The sequence below is a fragment of the Paramisgurnus dabryanus genome, chromosome 21 (assembly GCF_030506205.2).
Source record: "Paramisgurnus dabryanus chromosome 21, PD_genome_1.1, whole genome shotgun sequence".
NCBI classification, from domain to species: domain Eukaryota; kingdom Metazoa; phylum Chordata; class Actinopteri; order Cypriniformes; family Cobitidae; genus Paramisgurnus; species Paramisgurnus dabryanus.
Window position 1 is genome coordinate 19,512,934 of NC_133357.1, and position 19,174 is coordinate 19,532,107.

Consider the following 19,174-nt stretch of genomic DNA (forward strand, 5'->3'; position numbering starts at 1 on the left):
ACAATGGGGTTCAATGTGTGGAAATGTCAGGATTGTTTAGTATTAAAAGCACCCTCTTATTGCTCCTTCAGTGTAGTTTCTTACATTTGCTTATGTAGTTTAAACTCTATAATAATTAATAAAATGGGTGCAGCTACCAAAAATTAATGTTTGGTCATTTTATTTGATGTCCATATGCCAGACTCTGAAGCAAAAGGATCATTTGATTAAAAGAAACGTCTGGGAATGTATTTAACCCGTGTATGCTTGCAGTTTCTCCAGTGATCAAACAGTTGCTTGCTCGATCAATACAGACAGGGTGTGCGTTCAATTGTCCTTACACGCGCTTGTGGCGCGAGCAATGACTTCACAGGTCTCAACATCACTTATTAATCTCATTATCAGTGCCCTGTCAAAGAGACGGATTGGCGACCACCTTTCTGAAATTTTAAAGAATGAGGCAGAAAATAAACTTACTTGTTACATTTCTTAAGTTTCTAGTGCAAGTTTAATCCAATAAAAAATTAAGCAGACGTAAATTTAATAACACAGACAGATTATTTTTTTATATTTAAATTAAATTTACATTTATTTGCAATATTATTTTATAAACATCCATTATTTTATTTATTCAGCATTTATTACTACGTCATTACAGTGGTCTTTATTTAAGATTGTGATATAAATCGATTTATTTACATGTTGAAAACGTTAATTGCTATTTTTATCCCGAAAAGGGGGGGTGTGATAACTCAAACAATACCGCTAAGATAACAATATTTCCAACTGAGTATAATGAGTGTGATTATTGTTGTATCATCATACTAAGCTGTCGCTCGTATCTCTTATCTCTCGTCAGCTTTATAGAGAGCACATGCAGATTTATCGGGCCATAAAATTTAGCTTTACGTTCTCGCACATAATTTTACTGCAACATCTTCATTTTACAAGAAAGCACAAACAAAACTCGAGCCACTGCTGTAGATTGTAACATATACAATGTGGACAGTAGCGTAACGTAGACGTTGAGATAGATTACGACGTTAATGCCTTGATTTCATTCGAAGTTTATGTGAAAAGTTTAAGTTTTAAGCAGTTAAACAAAACATGCCCTCTCTGTTGTATAAATATTTAATGCTCCCATACAATGGGATTATCCAAGTTCTCAAATGTTTTGAAAAAAAGTTTTATTTTATTGACAAGAAAGCAATACTTCAAAATACAGCAGACTCAGCAAATACAGATCTTACAGGTTGGAGCACACCCCCTCCTCCTCAACAACACACACGACCTAGCTTATCCCTCTTATTCTTCTCCTCCTCCGTGGGTCCTACCTTTGGAGTGCGTCACGTGGTTCTGCTCTTACAAATAACTCGCAGTAAAGTAGAGAACAAATCAGAGAACAGTTATATTAGGCATTATCTGGCCCAGCAGCTATCTGCAGATACACACAAGACGCAACGCCGAGCGGACAACTACATTTTTGCGAGTAGCCTAATACAGAATTGTAGACGTTTGAATTCTTACAGATTGAGTTTGTTGGAATAAAATCAAGAAGAGAGAAGAGAGGAGGACCATCAACGGCGATATTCACCCGACTGACTTGAAAAAGAAGATCCAGACTTATCACTAACCATCCTTATCTGGTGAGATAAAACAACGAGAGCTCTTGGATGAAAATGTGTAAGCCCCTTGCTTACAGCTATCAACGTTTTTATGTGATCAGTGTTTTCATTGATAAAATATTGATGTTAAAGAGATTACAGTGCGATTATCTATTGTGTTGCTTGACTTGATCGCCACAGCTATTTAATGGTTTCGGTAAAAGTTTCCCCTGATATCTCAGACAGCTGCTCATAATAATTTGTCTTGAAACGAAGATTGGAGAAATCATGACTAAAATGACATTTTAGTCTATTAAAATGCAATCAAAAAAAATATTTTTTATATCTTTAATAATTTTAAATTTGTAGTTTTTAATATTTGCTTCGTTAAAAATAATTATTATACATAAATAATAATTATTGCTAATATTTCAATGTGTTTGGACAAAAAAATGCGTCACAATTTTTTTATAAATAACTGTATTTTTTATAAACATTATTTTACTTAGGTTATTCGTTCAGCGTTATAAGGGTAACAGTAAAAATAAATTTATTTTGATTGTTTATTTATTGATTTTATTTTTGTTCTGTCACCAGGAGTGTATTTCCTTTTGGCGGCCGCTGATCAAAAAAAAAAAAACCATTTGGATTGGAGATTGGACCTTACCGAGATTTTTACTTCAAACCCTTGGCTTTTTCGTTATTGGGTAATTTATTATTTCCCTTTTTAATCTAAAAGGATAGCTTAGTCATTGGATACAATATGTATTCGAGTTTGGCTTTATCTTCCAACCCGTCCCCTTACGCACACGACTCCGGGAACTACATCCATCCGTCCGCCAGCTCACCTGTTTATGTGCCCACAACCCGTGTACCTGCCATGCTCCAGACCTTACCCTACCTACAGACGTGTGAGTCAAGCCATCAATCCCACGGCCTCGGCAATCACCATGCCTGGTCACAGACTGGCACGGAAAACGCCACTTTTAACCCGGGCAGCCCTCATCCTCCTCCGGGTTTCTCCTATTCACACAGCCCACCGGTAAGCAGCAGCACCGGTAGAGATGGAACTTACCAGAACACGCTGATGCTCAGTAATGGCGGTCGGGCAGATCAGTATGGAAGTGCCCTGGTGCGATCGGTTGGTGGCTCCTATTCCAGCCCATACGCGGCCTACATGAGCCCAGAGATGGCAACCTCATGGACGCCAGGGCCCTTTGATGGCGGCATGATCGGTCTTCAGGGACGCCAAGGAGCTCTACCTGGAAGAAGGTCCAGTTTAGGTAAGCACTGATAAATAGTTAAGTTGCTATTTTATAAAGCAGCAAAAAGTATTACTGACAATTGGTTTCATTTATTTACGAGTGTTTTCAGAACGGATTAATTAATGTGCAAGTTTAGCAACAATACAAAGCACTGAAATATTAATAGCATGCGATAAAAAGTTGTATCTGCAATAGTATTTGGCCGTTGTAAAGATAAAAAATAGTTATAAAGACTGTTTAAAAAAATCTAATTTTTTTGCTGGAATTACAGTACATTGTTGCACACAGACTGTAAGCTGTAATGTTTAAAGTTACCGTATTTCATTTGGGTCGTTAGCTTGGCAATAGTTTAAAATCCATCTTTCAAGTCAACAGGCAAAAATGGTTGGAATGGAGGGGATTCGTTTGATGCTATGATCCCACAATTTATAGCAGGGGTGTTGAGGGTTATTAAACGGTGACTTGATGTTTATGTTAGACGCGTATCCTTGTAAAAGGCACCATAGACTAACAATCTGTTTGTGCTTGTCTGTGGTGGCGTAAGCAACTTAACAATCAAAACAAAAACAGCTGATCTTATTTCACTAATACACATTCTTTAATGGGCAATACGTTGAAATCACTTTAATTTAAATGTTAATTTAATTCTCTGCTATTGTCTGTGCACATGTGGATTGATGAAAAGGTTTAAGGCACACCCCAAAATTGTGAGAACTATCTCCTGTACTAGCTTGATGTCACCTTGATCAAACTTTTCTAAACAGACCATTACTGCCTGATACACATTTAGTGCATCTACCCTTTGAAGGGCTTTGGCGGACATGAATTTTGTATAATAGTCGTCAGGCCTCCTTCAATAACATTACTAGGATTAGACGCGTACGCGTTAAATGCTTTGATATTGCGCATTTGCCTGTTTTTGATGTTGGCCGCTATTCAGTCCATTAGAGAAACAAGACTAAGACGACAGACTATTATACCTGTTAACCAACATCATGATCAAATTAATAACACCATTAATAACATTCGCGTCGTATTTTAAGTGAATTGTTGGAGGGCGTCACATGTCAGAATCATGATTAATTGGTGACCCCTGGATCTTTAACACTGATAAGAGACCCATTGACATTCCGCGCGCCTGAGGCCCTCGTGCCTCGCCATTCGCCCTATGGACACCCCAGTGACCCTGAATATGCTCGTATTAATTCATTTTTCATTCCGTCAAGAGTTTTGTCAAATTCCGTACCCATAATTCTCTGGAAACTCAAGTCATCATCTTTATTTGCATCTAACACTTTTAAACGTCTAGTTTTTTTATTAACTCAAATAATATTTATTTTTTGTATTCAGATATGTCTTATTTTTGTTTAATTTAAAAACAATGGTTGAAAAAATACAAATGAAAATATCAGAAACTCGTTCTGCATTTAAACTTTTGTCATCCTTTGGTCATTACATCCTGCGCTGTTTGTAATGTTTAGAGGATACATATATTTTATTTTATTTTAAGCATTGCCATGATATAATATTTAAGAAAACCTTGGGGAAATGAATTGAAAAGTGTACTAATATATATATATATATGATATGTTTGCTTTCAGACATGCTGGATGACCTGTCGTGTGAAGGTCGAGAGTGTGTTAACTGCGGCTCTATATCGACCCCGCTGTGGAGGAGAGACGGCACGGGCCATTACCTGTGCAATGCGTGCGGCCTTTACCACAAGATGAACGGAATCAATCGACCTCTCATCAAACCCCAAAAACGATTGGTAATTGTCCATTTGTTAATACATTTTAAATGAAAGCTTAAATGCTTTAGGTGCTGACTTTCATGTGGCTTTTTAAAAAGCGAAACCCTGCAATTGACCCTAATGATTTGCTAAAACAATTTTTATCTTGTGTTATCTATAAAGTCAGTTTGATTCAGTCATTAAATAATTAAATATTTATGACATTTTAAAGTCCAGTTTTGAATTTGCATTAAAAACAATTTTAGGTTATTTAAGTGAAGGAGTCAATGGATGTTTCTGTAACTCAATGTTTTAAGCATTCGTTTGATCCCAAAAAGCACACTGATAATTGTATGTTGCTTTGGATTAAAGTCTGCCAAATGCATAAAAATATATAATTTTTTTAAATTTATATAAATATAAAACAAATATACTGTAGCTTGCTTATTTAGTTAGAAGCATCAGGTTTTGCAAATTAAAAATATATATGCTGAGGGAGAGGTATGGTCTCAGGGTTAAAACTAGAGAAGGTCATCACATAAAGCCTTCACTTCTGTCTTGTTTCCCAGGAGTTATCTCAGTCACACATGCGCTCTTCTCCTTTTCTCTCTCACATGCACACACTCTTGCTCACTCGCTTCTCTCTGCCTCTCTGTTTTCATTTGTGTCATTGCGACCTTGTCCTTGAGTCTGTCTGTTTTTAGCCCAAGCAGCACAAATTCAACAACACCAACTGGTGCTTTCGAGCTGAGAAGTTTTCAATCTTATTCTAGAAATTATTTATGATGCAACTGTTGTAAAATCCCTCTTTGAACTGATTTCTTGGAAACTATCTTGACTGATATGTTTCATGGCATGGATGTTAAAGGTGCCAAAGAATGCATTGAAATAATATGTTAAATTGTTCTCTGGTATTTACATAAAAGGTATGTAACTTTATTAAGTGCAAAATTATCAAGAAACAGTCTTGGATGTCCATTAACATTTACTCTCTATATTAAAATGGGATATTATTACCTTATTTGGAAAGGTCATGAATAATAATATTAAGTACTGCTCTGATTGGCTGTTTCACAGCATGACTCATGTCAGTCAGTTGTCACTTTCAAAGCAAACAAACCTTATATGTTTGAGCCCGTATAAGATAAAGAACAAGGTTTTGAGGAATAAACAATTGTTTGTAGTTTGGAAATGGACGTTTCTGAGTGGTACGTTTATTTGTGGTTTTTCAGTATGGACCAACAAAACATAACTGTAAGTTGGCGTCAATAGTAGAACTTCAGCCTAAACGCTAGCATATAGCATTCACTAGCATATAGCGCTAACTTTGTTTTTAGCATTGTAACAACATTGTACTTAATTTAATATGTAATTTAATGTTGGGGCGTACATCTTGACTGTAACGTCACAGTCGGTGTTATGTTCAGATTGGCCTGTTTTCCAGCAGTTTTTTCGTGTTTGAGGCTCACGATATGTCATTACCATGTACAGAACTCTTATAATTCATCTAACATTAGGTAAATATAGTTTAACATGACCATCATCATGGAAAAAGTCTTCCCATCATTTTAGAATAGACCTACTTTGCATCTTATCATTCTATCGTTCCTTTTTTAGCTGGTCAGGAGTTGCAAGCTCCACCTTTTCACATGAAAATCTCAATTTCTCTCATTTCCTCTTTGCCTTTGCTCCATTTACACCAATAAAATAACCTCTTTGTCATTCATAATGAATATGACTGCCTTAAGAGTGCCAGATGAAGCACATGCCCATATTTCTCTCTCTTTCTGTTGTCTCTGTAGCAAAGCACATCTCGGCGAGCGGGTCTGTGTTGCACTAACTGTCACACCAGTACCACTACGCTTTGGAGGAGAAACGCAGAGGGCGAGCCCGTCTGCAATGCATGCGGCCTGTACATGAAGCTGCACGGGGTGAGTGCGCGTTTCCATTTGTGTTACTGTTCAGGGCATGCTTAACAAAAGCTCATTCTGCAAATGTGAGTTTATATGCATGTGTGTATAAATGTGCTAGTTTGCATGATCATAGGTCACAGGTATGTGTTACTTCAATAAGCTTTAGTTTGTGAATTAAAAAGCTTTTATTTTATTACACCCTATTTTTTCTGAGTTGTATAATATTTGCCTGCAGAATAAGTCATAATTCATATGTAATGTCATTTAACATCTAACTCAGCTTTTCTAAGAAAACAACAATAATCATAACTTTGCTGTTTGCTTTGCGTTAGGTACCAAGGCCATTAGCAATGAAGAAAGAAAGCATTCAGACCAGGAAACGCAAACCAAAGATGCCCAAAACAAAACCATCCTCAGGTAAGAATGGAGAAACGCATTCGAAATCAGATCTCTTTTTAAGACAAAAAAAGGTTACATTTTGGAGAAAGTGGAGATAAGTGAGTGATTCTGATGAAAGTGTGGGAGTGAGCAAGCGAGAGAATGTGTGGAGAGAAATATGGGGTGAGGGAGAGAGTAAAGAGGAGGGGAATGGGAGTGATAGGGAGAGAACGGTGACATCATTCTCTCTACTTCCAGTAGACGCGCGGCACCGATACAAACATGAATGAATGTCTATCGTTGTAAACTTTCTAGGGATGTCAAAAGATTAATCGCAATTAATTGCATACAAAAGTCTGTGTTTACATAATATATTTGTTTGTGTATTGTGTGTTATTATTATTTATATATAAATACACACATACATGTATAAAAAATATATTTATGTATAATATAAAATAATATCAAAAATATCAAAATCTAAATAAATATATATATATACATATGTAAATGTTTCTTAAATCCATACATGCATATGTGTGTATTTATATACAAAGTAATTGCACACACATATAATGTTCAAAACCAAACTTTTATTTTGAATCTGATTATTCGTGATTAATCTTTTGTCAGCCCTAAAACTTTCATTTGGGAAAGCAGCCTGTCTGGTTTGATATTATTTTGTCTGGCTCTCAACTAATATTCTCTTTGTCTTCAGGGTCAACGGTGTCCGGTTCTACGTCTCCCTCTTCATTGCCAGTGTCAGAGAGCGCCTCTACAATAAAACGTGAACCCAACATCGCAGCTTCTCCATATGCTGGTCAAACTGTTGTCTCAGTCACACAGGTATCTGCTCACGAACTCAACACATGATTGGTGGATAATTTCATTTGCCAATCAGTGCTCCCTAGTGCTCAGATAAACAACCCATCATATACTAAAGGGACTGTCATAATAGCGAATAAATCGTGAATGGATTAGAGGGGGTCATTAGAAAATTTCATACTCTAAAAATGCTGGTTTGTTATTGTACTGTATATGGTTTAGGTAAAATAGGGAGAAACCCAACTCTTGAGTTATTTCATTGGGCCATGATTGGGCCAAATATGGATGTTTTTTAGGTTAATTTAAACCTATGGTTGAATTTGTCCATATTTTAGACAACCAAAGGGTTAAACAAACCCAGCATTACTTAAAGTGCCCACAATGTTGTTTTTCTGTCCTGTTTTTAAACAAAAAAAATCTGTCGTCTTGTACCTTGACATGAATCCATTTTGACATATTTTTTTTTTACTGGAGATACTACTGCGAAAAAAAAATGTACAATCTAAAAACTGTTGAGTTATTTTTAACCGCATTGGGTCAAAAAGGGACAAGCCCAGCCATTGGGTTAAATTAACCCAGAAAATGTTTATATTTGACCCAACAATGGGTTAAAACAACCCAGCATTTTGGGTTGAATCAACCCAGCATAGATTAAATTACAACCTTATGGGCTGAGCTCGTCCCTTTTTGATCCGAGGGTGGGTTAAAAACAACCCAGAATTTTTTTGGTTGGTGGCACTCCGATCGAATTAAGGATTTCCCTTATTTTGCGAGACTTGATAATAACAAACGTCTCTGTTTCCTTCTTATAAGGCATCGACACAGCTGGACAGCGCGAGCGCAGGGCATGTGGACATCAAATACGAGGACTACACGTACACACCTACATCAATCGCTTCACAGAACTCCTGGTGTGCTCTGTCTCAAGCGTGATGTCATCGCAGACCTGCTTCCCTTCCGGAACCTCCCTAGTGCATTCTGGGAAAAAGACTTTTGACAAGATCTACCTAATAGAGCTCAATTAAAAACATATAGACAGACGAAGCTTGGGAATGCAAGAGATCGACTGTCCTTCAAGGCACATCACAGCCAGTTCGTGTTGTTTTGTCAAAAACACGGCAGAGACTCAGCAAGCAGATCTCGAGTTCCATAAGCAACGTTTGGAAGGACAAAAACATGGCTTTTATGGCTTTTGAACATGTTTCTTGGCTTAGATGTTAATGATTAACTTTTAAGATACATTATTTATGTTAAGATAAGAATGGCAGAGGCACAAACGTGTCTCCCATAATCCTCCTTATCCTTCAGGGAGTTTGTGTCTTTATGGTCATTATGACTTTAAATCATATACTTTCCCTGGATGAGCTTTTAAAAGTTGCCTTGTTGTCTTTGCTGATTCCAGACAATGTTAATGCTGTATTGTATTCATGCAATGATCTGAAGTGCAATGACCCTCAGCAATGTACAAGGGAAACTTTTATTTTAATTGTTCAAAATTTTGTGTTTTGTTTTGTCAGAATATGTTAACCTAAATTTATTTGCTGTATTTTGTTGATATATATTGGAATATATCGTTGTTTTATTGCATCAAATTGCAAAAAAAAAATGTGTTCGTATTTGTTTGCAAAGGTATAAAAATTTCTATTTTAAGAAAACAACACATTTTAATGGGTACACATTTCAATACAGTAAAATAACAAAACAACAAAAATACAAATCTATTTTTATTTCTATTATAAGCTGATTTCTTATTCGATATTGTCTTATTTTTATTAATTTAATTCATTTTAAACTCTTTTCCATATTTTAAATACTTTGATCTTTATACATTTAAACAGCCCAAATATGTCCTTCAGGCTTATGTCTACCCCCCCAAAAAAACTTTTATGTCCTGACTTTATAATGCCCAGAGTTTTGAGCCCATATGAAGTTTATATGAATGCTTTGATGTTTATGGCTATGTAATTGTTTCGTGTAACCTGTATCCTCATAAGTGTTGCTGAGTGTTTGTGTGAATGACTTTCCGTGCCTGTGCGTACCTCTCTCCGCACAGTGTTGGCGATCAAAGGTTACGTTCCAGCTTGGCTTTATGGTGCTGAGGTTTTGGGTTGGGCTTGCACATGTTGGCTCTAGGCGGGCACGTCAGCATTCGGCCCACCCGCTTTACAGCCTCGTGGCGACAGAGAGACTCCGCCATCCACCTTTATTGCTATTGGCCAAATTAGTTTGTGTTATCTGTTGGTGTCATAGTTTTTGTCACCCTGGTGATGGTAACCTGGGTCATGAAACATCAAGTTCATAACCTCAGCCTCACAGGGAACGCTTGACAAGCAATTTTCAACAACTCACTGACAAACCAATATAAATAGGGAACTCTTCTGCAATAAGAGAGAGGATATTAATAATGTTTGAAATATATGATGCATCTCTTCCCCAAGAGTATCTGTTTAAGACTATAAAATGATCATTTGCATTTGGGAGACACTTTTATCCAAAGTGCCTTATCAGTAAATGTGTTCCCTATAGGGGTTGAACTCATGACCTTTTGTGCTGCTAATGAAATGCTATTCCAACTGAGCTACAGAAACAATATATTTTTCTTAACATCATTCATAAAGATGGATATCCCACTTCTCCCTATTTTCCCTCTGTTCGTGTTGAGAATTTCGAAAGAAGAATTATATTTTTCCCAGGGTCCCCCTCTCTCTGCATCGCACTCTCTGTCCTGCGATACAAAACAGGATATTGTAGAGCAGTTTTGACCATGGAGGGGTGACAATTTGTCTTTCTGGGTGACTCAGCTGAAGGATTGTTGCCTTGTAAATGTGAATGTGTGACTGCTGCCGAAATATCCTTGCTAAGGAATTCTGGGATTCCTCCACGGATTCACAAAGTCTGATAAAGACCAAACATGGTAGATAAATCCAGGCTTTATCACAAACTCCTTATGACAACCATTAGGCCAAACCAGATCAACCAGAATGAGAATCCATGTGAACGCAGACACACCTATAAATATTTTGTCATTGGAATATGAGCCTTATATTACTATTCGCATAATGATTACAACTGCTCTATAAATCACTTCAAATGACAGCATCCTTTAAGAACAACACTCTAAAAACAAACGGCGCTAAATAGCACTAAAATTGGTTCTTGGCTCGTAATCATAGAGAAACTATTTCAAGTGCTATATAGCACATATGAATCACATATGAAGAACCGTACAAGGGGGTCATATAGCACCACATATGGTTCTACATAGCACATTATGGTTCTTCACTGGTGCTACTGTAGGTACCTCATCCGTGCTATATGGCACTTAAAATGGTTCCTTTATGAAGTACCACTTTTAGTGCTATTTAGCACCGTTTTTAGAGTGAAGATTTTATACTGTAAATTTTGCATTTCTGTTTATTTTTTGAGTTTGTGTGTGCATGTGTGTACATTTTTCAGGGCAGATTGTGTTGGGGATTTCCTCAGAAGTAATCAGATAAAGAAAAGCTTCCAGTGCCTGTATACAACTGTAGTCTCATATAACCCCACTGTTAGGCCCTAGCCAGACATCAAGCCAAGTGCGGAGGAGTCTGACAGGCTACAGCTGGAAAAAAACGCAGATAATGAGCATCCAGGTAAATCATTGAGGTGAATTAAGTTACATTATTCTCATTTTTCACCTTGTGGTTGCATCAACCAGCGTGTTGAGTCCAGAGGCTCTCCGAACACGCTATCAGTAAAATGACCTAAGAGTTGCCCTGTGTACTTTAGGCAATAGCATTTGTGAACTATTAAGTCTTTCCTAGTCTTAAAGAGGCAGAGACGTATTAATGCGTATGTGCACAGCCTCTGTGTAACCAAGATAAGACACAATAATTAAAAACCCCTTTCACTCGTGTCGTGAGTTACATCGGATTAGAACAATGCTCATTTGTTTGAATGGGTAAATAATTTATTATTAGAAAAGTTATTTTGATAGTCTCTCTCTTTCTTTCTCTCTCTCTCTTTATAGGAATACACCGGCTGACTGCCTTATTGGCCCCCCGCTAATAAAACAACAACTCCACATTCTCTAAAGACACAAACTCTTACTGGCACTAGTGTGTTTGTGTAAGTAGCTCTTGGGGGTTCTCCACAGGACTCCTATTATATTGTAATTGAGTACTCTGTTCTTAAATTTGACCCCCACCTTTTACATTCTGAGGTTAGGACGCAGAGACAAATGGTGCAATTTAGAAAGGTCAAATTAATCTATTCTTTATAAGCAACATTGTTTTTACAGCATGCTAATTTGATGTTTATTATTTCTAATAGTTGATTGTATAAAGTTATTAATGTGTACCTAACAGTAAACAATGTGTTTTAGTGTGCCTTATTGCATGCAAAAATTGTAATGATGGTAAAGGCATTATAACTCTGCAGTTTCAAATAAAGTACAATGACAACAGGACTGCAAAAATTGTAAAGTATAATAGTAAAACAATATGCATTGTAAAAAGCACTATATACATTTAAATTGAATTGAATTAAACTGAATTAAATATAGTAACACTGCAAAAAAGTAAAACAATCAACCGTAATGAAAGATAAACTAATGATAAGGAATGACACTAAATGTCCAATTGCTTTGAATGTGTCCTAAATGACAGGGTGATTAAATGAGTGTGTGTTCCTCTCCCCTCGTGCACTCACAAAAACAAGAGCATGACCCCGCCTATACAAAGGTCAAGGTGCGCACGGGCCAAAGGTTGTGTTACAACCACAGCCCCATAAAACAAAGTGCATCTTTGCACATAATTGTCACGGTAAATGACACATGCACTCGCAGACAAATCCAGTGGGAGTGCAAGCACACAGCCTTACATGTCCTGCAGCAACACAAACACACACACAATGCACGCATATACATAACAAGGCAGGTGTTCAGTGCTGGTGTTTGCACAAACACCTAATACTCAGCGTCATTAGACACATATATCACAAACCCACTGTATAACAAGATCACAGTCAACAATGAGTTACTCATTAACAAGTTTAACATCATAAAAGCACACTGTATTTATGAGTTATTAAAGAAAATTTGATGCAGTTGATGATAAATGATGTATTTAATTTTAACATTTAGTGTTAATATTAATACAAAACCTAAATTGATAAAAGTGGAGGCATGCAGGGCAGTACATTTCAGATTACACTTACAATTATAAATATTTTATTTAATTTGGTTTAAATATCCATTTATATGTCCACAAGCATGTTGGCAATTGTTTTACCAACTTTTACGACGTCTTGAATTGCTTTAAGGAAACTAACCACCTAGTATAACCATCATTTTTGGTTTCATTTGTAAACACAAATTTTCAAGGGTACAGTAAACTTTTTAACTATGATATTTGTAATACAAATGTTAATCAATCCAACAAACACATGGTTACTACACGTTTACTACTTTATTTTATTTTAATTAAACCATCGTAATATCCATGCTGGGTGAAACTACTGTGCGTGCGTCCTCGTGCTTGTTTCCTGTTGTGGGACTTAATCCCATTTAGCATGGGTATTATTAGAGGTGGTCATTACTAAACATAGCTTCATTCTGTAAATTATTCATTCTCTAAGTTTGGCCCTGTGCGGACAAAAAAGAAACGGCAACAAATAACTCGACCGACGAAGAAAATGTCAAAATAAGAAGGAAAAACAGCATTGTGAACGATGAAACGGAGACGTCTGAGAGCGATGGCTTCCGTGGCCGGCAGCGAGATTGTTTCCTTTACTGTGGAAAAAGAGCCGGAAGGAGAGAAAAAAAACAGTTTAAGGGTAAACGTAAAGTTAAAAAATATCGATCTATGTCTACATTCAATGCACTCATTCTTCCCTACGTCACCAAAATCCCTTCAGTCTTTCTGGATGTAATTAATCTTAAATGTAGGCTATTCGCAACAAAAATATATTTATATAATTAATTTTAATAACGGGTTAAAGCTTATTAAAAATAATTTTGAAAACTGCCCTCTCGATTTATTCGTTTATTTGTTTATTTATCGTCAGTCTTTTTGTTTTTTTTTGACATCATTTCTGTAAACTACGTTGTTTTAAAAATACGTTAGTAGCCATATACTTGTTTTATAATGTGTTTAGTGATTTTACAATAAAAATATCTCAATAAAAACCCTCTCTGGACGTTATTTACGATCCCCCGATATTTATACATCAAATAAAAGCTTGTTTAACACATTCACACCACACATTAGCTGAATATCAACAGCAGCTCGTTTTCAGCAGGTACAAGTCGTATATTTATTGTAAATTGGCACAGAAGGTTGGCGTTGGAAATATATCTAAAGAGTTATTTATTGTACAATCCCAGGCATGGTTTTATCTTAGTCCCTGACTAAAATGCATGTTTGAGATGCTTTAATTTAAAACCACCTTGTCCTGATTAATTTTAACATATTGCGTTGACATTGTTTTGTCTTAAGGTGCACACCTGTAGTGTTTTTTTTTTTTGTAAAATATGTTTGTAAAAAATTCTTAAATTACCTAATTTTAATAAGGCCTAGTCCTGTATGGAAGTAAATCTGTGCCGTTGGGTTTTGAATTCTACTTCTTAGCACTGAATTTTTTTACATCAAATTTTTAACACTGAATTTTATTTTGCATCTAAATCAGACTTTGAATTTTAAAAGCCATCGAATTTCTAGCACAGTTTTTGTGCCTATGACATTTTTTTCAATGTTTTAAAAAAATTCAGTGTAAAAAAAATTCAATGTCTAAAAAAATTCAGTGAAAAAAAATTCAATGTGTTTTAAAAGATTCAGTGTAAAAACATTCAATGTTTCAAAAGATTTTGTGTAAAAAATTCAATGTCTCAAAAAATTCAGTGCAAAATAATTCAACGTCTCAAAAAATTCAGTGTAAAAATATTCAGAGTCAACATCCGGGGAAGCAAGGAGAAGCAATCGATCCCTGTATCAAATCATTCAACATCCAGCCAATCATTTACGCTCCATTGGTCACGTGACACCGAAACGGGAAGTGGGTGAAGTTCAGGCTGGTTCAGGCAAAGGGTTTATTTGCATTAACATACGAACACATTTTTCACATCTGGCAGATCGTATCATCAGTATATCAGGACACAGTCCGTTTACATTTATCAAAATCAAAGTGACTACTGTATCTGGATGTGTGATCGATCCCGTGCGGGGAGACGCGCTGGATGAATAGCTGTCAATCACAAATGGCTACAACTGGCTTTAACCATATGATTTAGGGTTGTCGCGGTAACTGCACTCCCGTATTGTACAGTTCTACTGAGAAGCAAACAGCAGAGAATAACTAGCAACCCTAATAACCGTGATTCACCTTTTTAGCTTTATATTTTAAGCTTTAAAGGTTTTGTCTTTGTTTATTAATATTTGCAGCGTCCGCACCGCGTACCTGAACTCGACTTTCACCCACATGCTTTTTACCAGCAAAATTAATGTGAAACATGAGGATGACAATCCCGACTTCACTGTTTTAGTCTGCCTTAATAACGTGCTTTAGGCTCTGTCTGAACTTATACGTTTTTGTTCTGTAGCCTACTTTGTTCACTCACATATTTCTATATCAACAATAAACTGTTGTTACCTTTGTTTCCTGATAAGTTTAATATGATTTAAATAAAAGAGCTAACAATTTCCTAAATTTCCTGTTCATGTCTCCCTCTAGTCTAGTGTGTAAGAAGTGAAGTAATGTAATTTACAAACACATTTAGGTATAAGAAACTTACTTTGCATAAAACCAACACTGAGCAAATGTATTTGGTCAATGTTATTATGGTTTGTACGTGTTTAACCTAAAACGTGTTAAATGAGATAGAAACAGCTGACTGACCAGCGCAACATTCACGTACTGACCCTATGTCGCCATGGAAACTCAAACATTAAAACGATCCATTAAATTCTGCTACTAAATATTAAATCTCTACATGAATAGTTGGAACGTATTAAACATATGCCTGAATAACTTAAAAATACGAGCAGGAGTTTTAAAATGCGCTCCAACCTCCTTTATTTTTGACAGCTGTCAGGGAGAAGATTAATGATAGTTAGCGGTGTTTTGTGTGACGTTGACCTGTAAATGCAGATTCCATGGCTGGATTGAGTGAGATCCGTCCCCGGCTGCGTTTGTGATCGGAATGTTATCCGTTCTTGCGCCACACATCAAGATGGATAAATAAAACACAACGAAAATTCTTCTGTGTATTTTGTTTAATGATTTGCCTAAAGCGCCATCACATTTAAAGCCCTGTGTTCTTAGTTTCTTAATTATATGTATGAGATTTTTAATGTTTGAATGAAAAGAAATTCCAAAACATTTTCCCGCAATCTTTTTAACACTTTAGGGTCAGTAAAATGTTTTATGATTTGTTGTTAAAAATCTGTTCAATGATTGGTTAAAGCCTACGGGACTGCCGCTCAAGCAAAGATAAAGGGCGTATTCCAATAGCTTATCCTATGCCATATTCCCTTCGAAGATCAGAACACTTGATGTATAAACTCTAGAGAAAGTTGCACAATTGTCTCATGGTGTGGTCAATCAAATAGACTTGGCGAATAGAGCAATGAAAAACGCACATCAGTTTCTCTTTATTTGGATCGACTGTGTGACATCCCCTTCCTGAAGTGCCCTTCAAGGGCGCTAAAACGCCATTTGGAATTCACCCCGCTTTCAGCATGAACTTGACTGCCGCGTCCCATCTCAAAGGCCGATAAAACAGCTGGAGTACTAATAAAAACATCAGTAAATTAATAGGTTTCAGCAATTCTTCTGAAGAAATGTTACCATATCTTTCTCTGGAAAAATAAGCTGCCTTCAAAGCAAGTGTAATTGCGGATTCACGCGCTTCTAATCTAATTTTCCAAATTGTTCTTTTAAGTCATAATGTAAAAATAACACGGAGACTTACGTTCTTACATAGATGTGTTGTATTATTAGGGATGGATTACCTAAATACAGGTAAGGATTTTTTCACCTTCTGAACTAAACAAACCGCATATTTTATAGGAAATAGCCATTTGGCAAAGCCGTTCATCTGTAGATCGCTTTTGCTTTTAAAGTCAGATTATTAAATATTTCCATTTCTTGAATTAAAAAAGTTTTTAAAAATGTTTCTTTATTATTATTATGAACGAAAAACTTAAAACCAATAAAATAGTACAATGACAAACTCGCTAAACAGCTTGTTTATTAATAAAACAAATTCGATGGATGGTATGCGTTCTAACACAAATAAATGAAAGACATAATTTTCCATTACTACGAATGCTTAGTGTTTGTTTATTATTATTTTATTATAACAGAACAACAATAAATTACTAAAATGACTCACTTATATAAAGGAGAAGGTTTACCAAAAAGGAATAAATGGAAAATATTTTACCTGCCTTAATACATAAATACATCTAAAGATCCTTAGATTTATTTAAAATAAGCAAACCAATCATTTGTTTAATCAATATAAAACTACAACAATATAAACCAAGGACAAACTCGCAAAAGTTAGATAAAGAAATTCAATTTAAATCCTGTCTATTCTATTCATATTTGTGGAGCAATATAAGCTTGAAAGTATCTTGAAATAAATCGATATACAAAAGCATTTTAACACTGCTTGTATTTTTAAGTTATTCAGGCATATGTTTAATATGTTTAATATGTTCCAATCTCTACATTATTATTAATGTAGAGATTTAATATTTAGTAGCAGAATTTAATGGATCGTTTTAATGTTTGAGTTTCCATGGCGACATAGGGTCAGTACGTGAATGTTGCGCTGGTCAGTCAGCTGTTTCTATCTCATTTAACACGTTTTAGGTTAAACACGTACAAACCATAATAACATTGACCAAATACATTTGCTCAGTGTTGGTTTTATGCAAAGTAAGTTTCTTATACCTAAATGTGTTTGTAAATTACATTACTTCACTTCTTACACACTAGACTAGAGGGAGACATGAACAGGAAATTTAGGAAATTGTTAGCTCTTTTACTTAAATCATATTAAACTTATCAGGAAACAAAGGTAACAACAGTTTATTGTTGATATAGAAATATGTGAGTGAACAAAGTAGGCTACAGAACAAAAACGTATAAGTTCAGACAGAGCCTAAAGCACGTTATTAAGGCAGACTAAAACAGTGAAGTCGGGATTGTCATCCTCATGTTTCACATTAATTTTGTTGGTAAAAAGCATGTGGGTGAAAGTCGAGTTCAGGTAAAGTACGCGGTGCGGACGCTGCAAATATTAATAAGCAAAGATAAAACCTTTAAAGCTTAAAATATAAAGCTAAAAAGGTGAATCACGGTTATTAGGGTTGCTAGTTATTCTCTGCTGTTTGCTTCTCAGTAGAACTGTACAATACGGGAGTGCAGTTACCGCGACAACCCTAAATCATATGGTTAAAGCCAGTTGTAGCCATTTGTGATTGACAGCTATTCATCCAGCGCGTCTCCCCGCACGGGATCGATCACACATCCAGCTACAGTAGTCACTTTGATGTTGATAAATGTAAACGGACTGTGTCCTGATATACTGATGATACGATCTGCCTGATGTGAAAAATGTGTTCGTATGTTAATGCAAATAAACCCTTTGCCTGAACCAGCCTGAACTTCACCCACTTCCCGTTTCGGTGTCACGTGACCAATGGAGCGTAAATGATTGGCTGGATGTTGAATGATTTGATACAGGGATCGATTGCTTCTCCTTGCTTCCCCGGATGTTGACTCTGAATATTTTTACACTGAATTTTTTGAGACGTTGAATTATTTTGCACTGAATTTTTTGAGACATTGAATTTTTTACACAAAATCTTTTGAAACATTGAATGTTTTTACACTGAATCTTTTAAAACACATTGAATTTTTTTTCACTGAATTTTTTTAGACATTGAATTTTTTTTACACTGAATTTTTTTAAAACATTGAAAAAAATGTCATAGGCACAAAAACTGTGCTAGAAATTCGATGGCTTTTAAAATTCAAAGTCTGATTTAGATGCAAAATAAAATTCAGTGTTAAAAATTTGATGTAAAAAAATTCAGTGCTAAGAATTAGAATTCAAAACCCAACGGCACAGATTTACTTCCATAGTCCTGGATTAACCCAAACCCTGTCTGGGAAACCACCCCTATATGTTTAATTAGATTTTTTGGGCATGGGTTCCCTGCTGTTTAATCATGGCATCACCTTCACTTCAACTTTGAATCCATAAATGACAGAGATTAGAGCTTATGCCAAAAATATATGAATTAAAGACAGAGAGAAAGACCTACAATGCACATTTGTGAGCATCTTTAAAGCTGTGTGTGTGTTTGTGTATGCATGTGTGTGTGTGCGTGCAGCGTGTGTGTTTGTCTATTCATCTGTCATCAGTGAGGCTTGGTGAGGAGACTCTGTGGAGCCCAAAACTCAGGGGTCAAGTCCAGGTTTTCCCAG

General features: G+C 35.9%; 1 protein-coding gene across 1 annotated transcript; it reads left to right on the forward strand.

Annotated features, from left to right (window-relative positions):
• Positions 1 to 1,294: 1,294 nt before the first annotated feature.
• On the forward strand, positions 1,295 to 9,255 carry gata5 (GATA binding protein 5). The gene is made up of 7 exons (XM_065249738.2): positions 1,295 to 1,625; positions 2,181 to 2,866; positions 4,450 to 4,619; positions 6,383 to 6,511; positions 6,826 to 6,910; positions 7,590 to 7,717; positions 8,510 to 9,255. Exons 2-7 carry the CDS (start codon positions 2,347 to 2,349, stop codon positions 8,627 to 8,629), a joined length of 1,152 nt encoding a protein of 383 aa, XP_065105810.2. The 5' UTR covers positions 1,295 to 1,625; positions 2,181 to 2,346; the 3' UTR covers positions 8,630 to 9,255.
• Positions 9,256 to 19,174: the final 9,919 nt, after the last annotated feature.

Coding starts and splice junctions, on each gene's coding strand:
- gata5 (XM_065249738.2), top strand. CDS start 2,347: ATGTATTCGAGTTTGGCTTTATCTTCCAACCCGTCCCCTTACGCACAC. Junction 2,867..4,449: donor TGGAAGAAGGTCCAGTTTAG/GTAAGCACTGAT, acceptor GTTTGCTTTCAG/ACATGCTGGATGACCTGTCG. Junction 6,512..6,825: donor TGTACATGAAGCTGCACGGG/GTGAGTGCGCGT, acceptor GCTTTGCGTTAG/GTACCAAGGCCATTAGCAAT.